Raw genomic sequence first — 11,015 nt, 5'->3', positions numbered from 1 at the left:
GGTCACAAGTCGGCCATTATGACGGCCATCTTTGGATTCCGAGATGTTTCACCTTTAGGGGTTGTGCATGAGCCGTGATTTCATTCGTGTCATGTGTCGGCTTATGTCCAATCACTATTCGTTAAACGCGCATACCCACCGTATTGGGCTCTCAAAAGCAATCTGGGTTTGCGGCGTGGCTTACCAGGATATCGAATATGTTGTGTGGGGATGCGGTGAGCATCGTGGCATCAGATCTGAACTGGCTGAAACTCTCCGGATCCGAGGAAGACAGCAGAAACCTGTTAGGGAAGTGTTGGCGGGCCTCGATTTAAAATATATGAATTTTATCTACCTGTTTTTGAAGCGTATCAATATCCGAGTTTGATTGTCGTTCGTTCCCTGTCTTTCTTTTTCCCCTTCAAATTGTCCTCTTCTTGTCGTGTATCCCACAAACCGTTTCTGTTTAGTTTCTTTACAGATCTGGACATCCTGTCCCTTCAAGCTTCATCAGCTTAGTAGTCTAAGTAGCTTAAGAAATCCCGAAAAATCCTCTCCTTCCCTGTTACACATGTATTCCCTAACCTTAAAACTTCACCAAACTAACATAGTTTTTAAAATAAGTACAAATTTCCAAATGTAAATTATGTAAAAAAAAAAGAATAGATTTCGGCTCTGTTATGCCCTGAGCCTGCCAAATAACCGGTATAGCAGTTATTACTGAAACCTATTTGAAACCTGGATCCAAACTCAAAAGAGATCCTAAGTTTTTTGTTTATCGTAATGATCGACATGTTGGGGAGATGCAATCATCATTCCTAGGCATATAAAACATCAACTTTTTTCGTCATTTGTTTTTGAAGCTTTAGGTGTTTCAGCTGAAACACCATTTGGTAAATATACTTTCATAGCTGCCTATTTGTCTTTTCAATGCTCTGGGCAGCAAGTTAAATTTCTCCAACTGACTTGCGAAAATTGACTCGCAAAGTCAAAATTTGTTGTCATTGGTGACTTTAATGCCAAACATCGGTCATAGAATAATTCGCAATGTAATTCCGACGGCAAAATTTTATTTGATGAGTGCTCTTCAGGATATCACTTGGTCCGCACTGTCTGCACAGAAATTGTTGCAATTTCTGACCACCTATCCAAATATGGTAAAAGGCTAAAAATCAAAATGAAATGCACCGAATAAAGTAATATTTATAAATCTCTATTGATGAATGAGTAGAAGAATCATTCGATGTCGAAAAACCTGACAAATCACTTAAAATGTTTTCCATTTCCTCGCATTCCTCAGCGCGCTGATCATTTTCGCGGTTATGATAAGAAGCACTTGGTCCACTCTTACTGCATACTTTTATCGATTTTAATTGATCATCCAAAGTAAATTTATTACATATCTCTCGCAGTTTACAGCATTCATTAAATTTGATCAAAGTGAAACGGAGGTAATGTAATTTCGCATCTAATGAGAGAATAATCCAATTTTCCCAAGTTTTGTACTTGGTCCCCTCTGACTTAACGCCGACCATTTATATCACTTAAAAAATGTGTAAGAATTACTAACGTCCCTCCTTAGCCTTAAAAAAAAACAATACTATTCTATATGTATCTGATTTGGATTTTGATTAAGTTAAATGTCTCTTTATTCCGGATTTCCAAGACCTTCCTGAACACATGATCCAAATTTTCACTCACCCTCTAAGTACATCTCCAAGAAACTGTTACAGGGAATATGTGCTCACAATACCTCTCTGGAAGAAAGGTACTACTCCTCTTAGGATGCCACTCGATTTCCCTAACATGTTCTGGCAGGAATTCCCCTAAAGACTAAACCTTTAATGGCAACCACAATTCCTGCATAAATTCCTCAACTCAAAAAAACTGAAGTTCTGGCCATTAAAACGTGATGTCGGCTTGATTGACATAAAATACACTCCCGTGCATAAGTTTGGGTTCACCCCCTAAAAAAATATACAAAAGTGTTCTGTCCATATCTCTGTGAATTCACGTCCAATTGAAACTCTCTAAGTCGAAGTCGAAAGGCAAAGAGTTATTCTTACTTCGTATGTATTTTTCCAAAAACATTATTTGAACTTTGTATACTAAATTTTTACATAAAGTTGTGACATTTTTCAAAAAACATACTGAAAAAACATAGCTTAGTTCCTCAGCATTGGATCGGCCAAAATTTTAAAACAAGGTGCCATTAGAATCGTTCTTTGAAGGGCACTCACGATTTTTTTTTCGGAAAAATCTGAAAAGTATTCAAAATCAATGAAACAGTCAGTCAAGTCATCGTGCAAAAGTTTGGGTTCACCTGAACTTACTTAAATCTGTGAAATCTCAAACCAATCATGTACGCGCCATTACTTGCGCTCAAAAAAGCTTTAAACTATTAAAATCGGTTGAAAAATGGCAGAGATATTGACAAAAATGATATGCGTGCGGCTCAGGTGAACCCAAACTTTTGCACGATTTGCATCATACTGAGGGGTGAACCCAAACTACTGCACGATGACTTGACTGACTGTTTCATTGATTTGGAATACTTTCCAGATTTTTTCGCTAAAATTTCGTGGGGTCTCTTCAAGGAATATAAAATTACGATTCTAATGGCACTTTGATTTAAAATTTTGGTCGATCCAATGCTGAGGAAATCAGATATGATTTTTCAGTGTGCTTTTTGAAAATGCAACAACTTCAAGTTAAAATTTAGTAAACAAAATTCAAAAAATGTTTTTGGAAAAATACATACGAAGTAAGAATAACTCTTTGCCTTTCGACTTCGACTTAGAGAGTTTCAATTGGACGTGAATTCACAGAGATATGGACAGAACACTTTTGTATATTTTTTTAGGGGGTGAACCCAAACTTTTGCACGGGAGTGTATAATATAAAAATTGAATTCCTAGAACTTCTGAGCCATAGCATGTTTTGATATTTGCAGATCTAATAAATAGCACGCTGCTACTGGTGAAATCCTACAAGAGCTGAAAATGCTATACGAATGGTATTTCAGGAGTAAGTTGTATAGATATCATTTTCAGATTATTTACTACACCTATCAAGTCAATATCACTTTTAGATATCCATATAAAAATTTGCTCTTATTTTGCTTGTTTCGTCTGTTCGGAACACGATTTGAGATTAATTTTAAAAACTTTTTCGAAATTTTTAATGTTTTTCATCAATGCCTTCGAAATTCAAAATCTTTCAAGCGGAATCGATCGTTCAGGTATATTATGAATCCTACGAAGCGTGGGTTCTCTCCAGTCGGTATCAACTGTAAACTTTTCATCAAAAAAAAAAATATCGCTGGCCCATTGGGTATTTCAAAATTTCTGCCTTATGTTCAAAAGTTGAATATGCGCAGCTTTTAATAAATCCAAATAATATTTTGAATTGAAATGCTCGTTCTTTGAATAGCAAATAACATGTTCTAACTGCTAATAACATACATGAAACATATTTGAAACCTGAGTTCAAACTCAAAAGAAATCCAAACTTTTATATTTATCGAGAAAATCACCTGAATAGATCATGCGGTGGAGTTGCCACCATTCGTAGGCGTTTAAGACATCAACTTTTTTCGTCATTTGAAACCAAAGTTTTTGAAACTTCAGAAGTTTCTGTTGAAACCTTGGTTGAAACCTACCTTACCTTATCTTACCTTGTTGGAAACAGCGTAGCGTCACGCCATTGCCTGGCGTATTGTAGAGCTCCATCTTCGTCGGTCTTAGGTGAAACTTCTCCAGTTGCCCCGAACGTTTAGGGTGGCCAGGTCCTCTTCCACTGCGTACAACCATCGTATTTGTGGTCTTCCCCAAAGCCGCCGACCTCTACCTGGTTCCCTGCTGAATATTATTTTCGCAATTCTTTCTTCCGACATTCGCACTAAGTGACCTACCCACTGAAGTCTGCCGTATTTTATACGCTTGATTATATTCGCATCTTTGTACTCTTGATACATCTCGTGATTCATGCGTCTGCGCCACGCACCATTTTCGAGCTTCCCTACGAGTATTGTTCACAGCACTTAACGCTCGAAAACACCGAAAGCTTTCCGGTCTGCCTCGTTCAACGTCCACACTCCGTGCCCGTAGAGAGTCACCGAAAGAATCAATGTATTATACAGGGAATTTTGGTACCGTTTGCCGCAACACGTCTTTTCACTTCGCGGGAAACGTCGTTGTCACATGTCACAAGTGTTCCAAGGTAAACAATTCTTCAACAACTTCAAACACATCCCCATCAAACACTACATCAGCACCTACACCATCAGGCCTGACCCAATCTCTACCTGCAATCAAGTACTTCGTTTTGGTAGAATTAATTGTCAGGCCTATCCTCGCTGTCTCCCTCTTCAGAGGCACGGAGGCTTCTTCCACTGACCTGCGATCGATTCCAATTAGGTCTATATCGTCCGCAAAGCCAAGGAGCATGTGCGATCTTGTGATAATAGTGCCATTTTTCTACACGCCAGAACTCCTAACAGCACCCTCGGGTGCAATGTTGAACAGTAAATTCGAAAGTGTGTGTTCCCTGCTTTAACCCGTCTAACGTCACGAACGAGGTTGACACCTCGTCTGCGATCCGAACACTTGATTTCGAACCATCCAGTGTATCACATATCAGTCTAATTAGTTTCGCCGAAAAACCATTTTCAGACATTATCTGCCAAAGCTCATTTCTTTTCACTGAGTCGTACGCCGCCTGGAGATCAATAAACAGATTGTGAGTCTGAAAGTTATACTCCCGGAATTCATCTAGGATCATTCGCAAGCTAAACATCTGGTCCGTTGTCAAACGGCCCTCACGAAAACCAGCTTGGTATCCGCCGAAAAAGGACTCCTAGAACGGTCTCAGTCTGTTAAACAGCATGATGGGCATATGAGGCCATACAACAATCCGGTGGGCATTTCTTCGTCCTGACATACCTTCAGAAGTGCTCGGTGGATCGACTGCTAAAGCTGCTCATTTCCGTGCTTGAGAAGCTCAACCGGGATCTCGTCCTTTCCAGCAGTCTCGTTGATAGACTTTTTAACCTCTCCTATGGTCGTTGGGACCACCGCTTGATCGTTATGATCGATGTTCATTAGAGTGATGCAAATTTTGAAATGTTGGCTCCCCTATGCACAAACGACTTATATTATGGTAAATAGCATCCTCCCAAAGTTTGAAATGAATCTGAAGAAATTTGACTGTGCACAGGCCATTTTAAGTTTATATGGAGATTACTATGGAAAACGCCATCCTTTTGTGTTCAGCCCTTTATATCTGCGTCATAATGATTTATGGAAAAGTGAACACAATCTTCTCATGTGAAATCCTTTCAGCTACAACTTTGCCGAAGACCACATTTTGATTGGACGTCGGGATAAATTGCTATTGATAATCATAAATTGGGTATGCATTTTGCATGCTGAACCCACTGCCCAGCAGGCAGCAGTGGTGCTCCTGGTGGGTAGAATAGATCAAAGTAAAAAGCAGTGTTGCTCTGAAAGTAAGTGAATGATAATCTCAGCATGATTTAGACTTTGTTAACACTAATAATTAACTGTTCGATTTTCCGAATACGTACTAAAACAAACTGTTGACATTTGTTAAATCATCAGAACGCTCATGGATTGCTGAGCCGTTGGTTTTGATCATTCTGAAATAATCCACTGGCAGTTTACGCAATGTCATGGAATATTTCAGAATTTCTAATATTTCTATGAACCACCTTTTTCTTACATTGAAACCTTGTCGCCACCCGTGAACAACAGCACGACTCTGAAAAATCCTAGATGTTCTATACTAAACAATCAATTTGATATGCGGATACATCCATGTGGGGCTGATTGTGTATAAAATAACCTTAGAATTAGGGACAATGGAAATTCGCGATTTCGCGGAAGCCGCGAAATCCGCGAAATTTGGTCTCTGTCGCGAAATTCAGGAAATCCCGCGAAATGCCGCGAAATTAGTTAAATTTGGAGAATTTATATGAAAATCACAATGCATTTCAGTGTTTTGTTCAAGAAAATGGTCTATTCATCTTGAAGTTGAAGTTCCATCACAAAATTTAATACCTGTTTAGTTTTAACTTGGACGTCTTTTTGATTTGCTACTTTCGTTTCACTTTTTGAATTACCATCCTTATAACAAACTTTTTATCTAAATTTGTAAAATATCCACTATATTTGATGACATTCCGCAAAACTTACACATATAAAGGCTATTTTCACTAAATATGTGTATTTTTGTGTAAAATAAGGCCAAAAGTGTGGGACCGCGACAAGACCGCGAAATTTTGAATTTATCGCCTTGGTCAAACGCGAAATCTCAAGAATTTGGCCACGAATTTCCATTGTCCCTACTTAGAATGTACATGTATATCAGGCATTCTCGGAATTGGTCATTGTATTTAGACAAGAGCTAGCACAAATCCATAATTAGTTTGCAACTACAGATATGGACAAAACAAAAAATGTATGAAGCATGCAGAGTACAGTAGTAGCAAAACACTACAATTGCACTAGAAAACGCGAGAACAATATTAAACTACAATTGCTTGAAGATAGACATCAATCATGCATTTCTGGCATGAAAGGAATGTGTAGACAAAGCAATGATGGCCTTATAACACTCTATTGTTGAGTGTTATAAGGCCATCATTGCTTTGTCTACACATTCCTTTCATGCCAGAAATGCATGATTGATGTCTATCTTCAAGCAATTGTAGTTTAATATTGTTCTCGCGTTTTCTAGTGCAATTGTAGTGTTTTGCTACTACTGTACTCTGCATGCTTCATACATTTTTTGTTTTGTCCATAGCCCTACATGTGTTTCCCTCTTCTAGAAACCCTTGTTCGATTGATTTGGTCTTAACCGACTCTAGTCATCTTTGTAACCAACTGATTACTCATGCTGATTTTGATTCTGATCATGTCCCTGTTACATTTCAAATATCCCATGAAGCGATTCTCAATCCTATCCAATCACCACTTTCAATTATTTTCGAGCCGACTGGAATATATATGAAACATATATCGATAGTAATCTTGATGTTAACATTTCTTTACAAAAAAAGCTTGATATTGACAATGCTCTTGAAAATTCCATTGTTGAAGCCAGGGGCATTGCAATTCCAAAATGTGAAGTAAAATATGAATCCGTCTATGAAATTATCTAAAATTTTGAAAAAACCTCAGAAGCCTATACCGGCATTGAAAGAGGAAAATAAATTATTATTAACTAATTGCGAAAAAGCTCAAAACCTTGCTATGCAGTTTGAAAGTGCGCACAATTTTAATTTAGGACTTACTAGTCCAATAGAAAATCAAGTTACTAGGACTTCGAAAACATTCTCAATCAAGATAACGTTTTCGAAACGCTTTGGAAACTGATTTGGAAGAAGTGAGAATTATTATTGAAAAAAAAAACAAAAATATGAAAGCTCCTGGCGATGATGGAATTTTCTACATCCTCATCAAGAAACTTCCAGGAAGTAGCTTTCATTCTTAGTTGATATATTCAACAAATGTTTGATTGTAACATCCTTAGCTACCATTTGGAGGTCTAGCCCCCAAGTTATCTGACAAAGTGAAATTTTGGGACAGCTTGCAGGTACGAAAATACTCTATGCCCTGGGAGGTCGAGAAAATTTCCAACCCGAAAATACAATACAATTCTGTTGCCCACGTTGCAGTATGAGTTTGCTTTTATTTCCTTATCATGAACCATCCACCTCTTGTTTAACTGGCATCTCAGCACTTCTTGAACCCTCAGAATGCTCCGTAGATTCACCCGTGCTATTCCCTTTCGCACCTTGTTGATTTAGCCTCTCCAGTTCCCTACCGATGGGTAAACCTGCATGATGCCGGTGGCAATGCTTTCTCCGGTTGTTAGTAGAATCGAAGTACAACTCGCAGTAATAACATTTGAACGGTTTCTCCAGCGTGTGCTTCCGACGGTGAACCTTCAACAGTTGACTACAAGCGTAGGATTTATCGCAGCCTTCGTACGAACACTTGTACGGTTTCTCCCCGGTATGGATTCGGAAGTGTTTCGTCACGGCCGATCTAGTTTTATACGCCTTATCGCAACCTTCATGCCAACATTTGTAGGGTTTTTCGTTAGTGTGGCTTCTCCGGTGGATTTTCAAATCATTTTTCGTGTGACAGCGCTTATCACAAAAGTCACACGCGAATGGCGTGATTTTTGCATGCAAGTACCGATCATGCATCATCATTTCAGCTCTGGATTTGAAACACGCTCCGCAGTGCTCGCAGATGAATTTCTCCCCACTGTGATTCTTTCTCCAGTGACCCTTGAGCGATGTCTTCAAACGGAATTTAGCAGAACAATCGTCACACTTGTACTTGTACTCCAGCTTATCTAACTCTTCCTTGGTACGGTTTTTGAAGTTCCGATTTCTCGGCGGCTTTTCCGACAATCCATGCGTGTGAGCTTGTTCGTTGTGACGTAGCAAATATTCTTGATTGAACAAATCTCTCACACAGGTTTGACAATGCGCTGGGGTCCAGTTCTTGATCGGAAATTGAATGCAGTTTTCCTCTCTGCCCTCAAGATGTGCCTTTTCGTGCATGTCTAGTTCCTTGGCTCCGAGAAACACGGCCTGGCACGATTTGCAAGATTTAAGCTGATCTCGATGTCGCTCCCTCGCGTGCTTCAACATAGTTTTGTAAAATTTGGATTGCTTGGGGCAAAATTTACAAACGGTGTGGGTTTCGCGATGCTGTAACATATCGGCTTTTCTGAAATTATATGAAATATCAAACTATATTAAGATTATAAAAAAAGTCATAGGAAATAATCATATATATTCGGGACACTTTTTGTTTCAATTTTTTAATTAAAAAGGTAGAGTAATTTTGGTGATAGTTTTGTTCTAATTAAAAGTTCTCTCGTTACCGATTTTTCTAACTTCACGCCACTCGTAGAATAAACCTAAATAGTGTAACTATTGATACCCAAAAAATATTGATATATTGATTTATGTACAATCAAGCCATTTTTAACGATTTCGATAAATTTAGACAATTTCTAACAACTAGTGAAATTTGATTCAGAACATTTTTTCCCAGAGCAGTCGTGGGCCAGAAAAACCTTTTAAATTACAATTAATTTCTGAAAAACGTCCCTAGTGTCCGGACAAACAGGCTGACCGGCCATAGCAAACTCTCCCCTAAGCCAACTATTTTACCTCTGGAATTTTTCGTCGCAATAGGGACACTCGTGATTGGCAACGTCGATCCCATGGAAGTCCCGCCTATGCAGTTTGAGATCAAGTTCACGCCAATACGGCTTATCGCAAACCTCGCACCGGTAGCGGTCTTCGTCGTTTTTGTGAATCGCCACGTGGTGAACAGCTTGCGAGTGGGACAAGAACACCATTCCACAAATTTTGCAGTAAGCCCGGTGTTTCTCGCGAATGTGTTTTTCCCCTTGACCCACTGGTATCGGTTCACAGTTTTCCAGATAACACGGTCGACTTGAGACGCCATCTATGTTCAGTTCAAGATCGACTTTCCGTTTTCTTTTTTTCGGAGGTTTATTGTCTCCAGCATTCTTTTGATCCTTCAGGGCGACCAAACTGTTCTCTCCAAACCCATCTTCATCCTCACAAGTTTGGTGATCGTAATTGTTTTGCTCTTTGGCGCCATTATCAAACTCACTATAGACAGAGTTTAGCAACGGGTCTTCGATATCCAAAGGCTCATTCTTCACTTCAAACTTAACTTCAAGATGGGAACTGACCTCCTCCGAATCGTTTATCAAAGTCTCGAGACATACGTCTTCGTCCTCAAGTATCTTGATTCGCCGGAGAGTTTTGCGTATTGCATCGTGATAACTGACTTGTATGTGAAACAGGTCCCTCAAAGGACCTGCATCTGCTCGATATTTAAATGCAATCCACGCGTTCAGAAATAGCTGATTGGCGACCGTTTCGGACTTAAATGTTTGTAGGAGATCTATCTGCTTTGTACAGTTATTGCAAATGTACTGAGGAAGGCTTCCACTGGTGTCATTCTGCAAAGATATATATCTGGTCAATTACTTCACAGGAACCATATCACAATGGAAAGGAACATCTTACCTCGTTAGGCTCTTGTTCAAGACCTAGAGAACATAGCTCGTGAACTAACGTCCAGTAACTAGCACCATTCTTCAGTTGATCCTTTACCGAGACACACGACTCAGTGTGTCTAATTTCCACAAAACATACCCGACAGATGTTCGGGTAATTTGGAATATTAATTTTTATATCCATGTTTTTGTTAGCTTGTTTACGTAAATGAAAGAATATCCAAAGAAAGTATCCCACAGGTGAGCCGTAAAAACAGCTGATCGTTGATTTTATGAATGAAATTTTGACAGGAGGTGTGTACTATGGGCCAGAAATCGAAATTTATTGACAAAATTCTAAGTGCAAACTTATGTCGAATTCGTTTTTGAACCTAGGTTGGAACTGGCGCAACCCGTTCTGAATCACAGTTTCCACCCCAACCCGATTCAACTACAACGGAACTACAATTTATTTGACATTGGTTTGTTTATGTGTTGATCACCGACCCAGTTCCTAAAAACGAAAACGACATTAAATATGTACAAAATCGTGTTTGAATAGAGGTCCCCAAGCAAACTGCCACGAACACCAACGCACAATTAATCTTACACAAGTCGATTTCCTCAGAATGAAAACGTATCGATGTTTGTTTGACGTCATTGAGCTTTCGGTCAACGGCAGGCCAACAAGGAAGTGGTTGTTTTGCAGCAATTCTGTTTATATTTGGATTCTCACAGCAAACAAAAGCAATGTTGTGACAGTTCTCACAGCAAACAAAGAAAATTTTGTCAACATTGCACTACTACGCAGGCAGCTGGATTGGTCTATTGGGAAGGATGCATTCCGATTTGAAAAAGTGATATAATTCTCGCTTAATTTGCTCTCGCATTTAAAGTCATTAGTTATAAAGTGTGCAGTTTTTTTTTATTATTTTTACTTCCTAATTAGTATCATT

At 39.0% G+C, this 11,015-nt stretch overlaps 1 protein-coding gene across 1 annotated transcript; it reads right to left on the bottom strand.

The window, feature by feature from the left end:
* Positions 1-7,658: 7,658 nt before the first annotated feature.
* LOC5564029 (endothelial zinc finger protein induced by tumor necrosis factor alpha) lies at positions 7,659-10,373 on the bottom strand. The gene is made up of 3 exons (XM_001648301.2): positions 10,091-10,373; positions 9,197-10,023; positions 7,659-8,747 (listed from the first exon to the last, which is right to left on the bottom strand). The coding sequence occupies exons 1-3, from the start codon at positions 10,262-10,264 to the stop codon at positions 7,703-7,705; spliced, it is 2,046 nt and encodes a 681-aa protein (XP_001648351.2). The 5' UTR covers positions 10,265-10,373; the 3' UTR covers positions 7,659-7,702.
* Positions 10,374-11,015: the final 642 nt, after the last annotated feature.

The sequence above is a fragment of the Aedes aegypti genome, chromosome 2 (genome assembly GCF_002204515.2).
Source record: "Aedes aegypti strain LVP_AGWG chromosome 2, AaegL5.0 Primary Assembly, whole genome shotgun sequence".
In the NCBI taxonomy this organism is placed as follows: Eukaryota; Metazoa; Arthropoda; class Insecta; order Diptera; family Culicidae; genus Aedes; species Aedes aegypti.
The sequence above is the reverse complement of the archived record's forward strand: the minus strand, read 5'-3'. Positions and strand labels throughout refer to the sequence as shown.

What these genes read in the sequence shown, in the direction of transcription:
- LOC5564029 (XM_001648301.2), bottom strand. Translation starts at nt 10,264, where the DNA reads ATGGATATAAAAATTAATATTCCAAATTACCCGAACATCTGTCGGGTA. An exon ending in TTGAACAAGAGCCTAACGAG is followed by an intron (nt 10,024 to 10,090) that starts GTAAGATGTTCC and finishes ATATCTTTGCAG; the next exon opens with AATGACACCAGTGGAAGCCT. An exon ending in TGCGACGAAAAATTCCAGAG is followed by an intron (nt 8,748 to 9,196) that starts GTAAAATAGTTG and finishes ATATAATTTCAG; the next exon opens with AAAAGCCGATATGTTACAGC.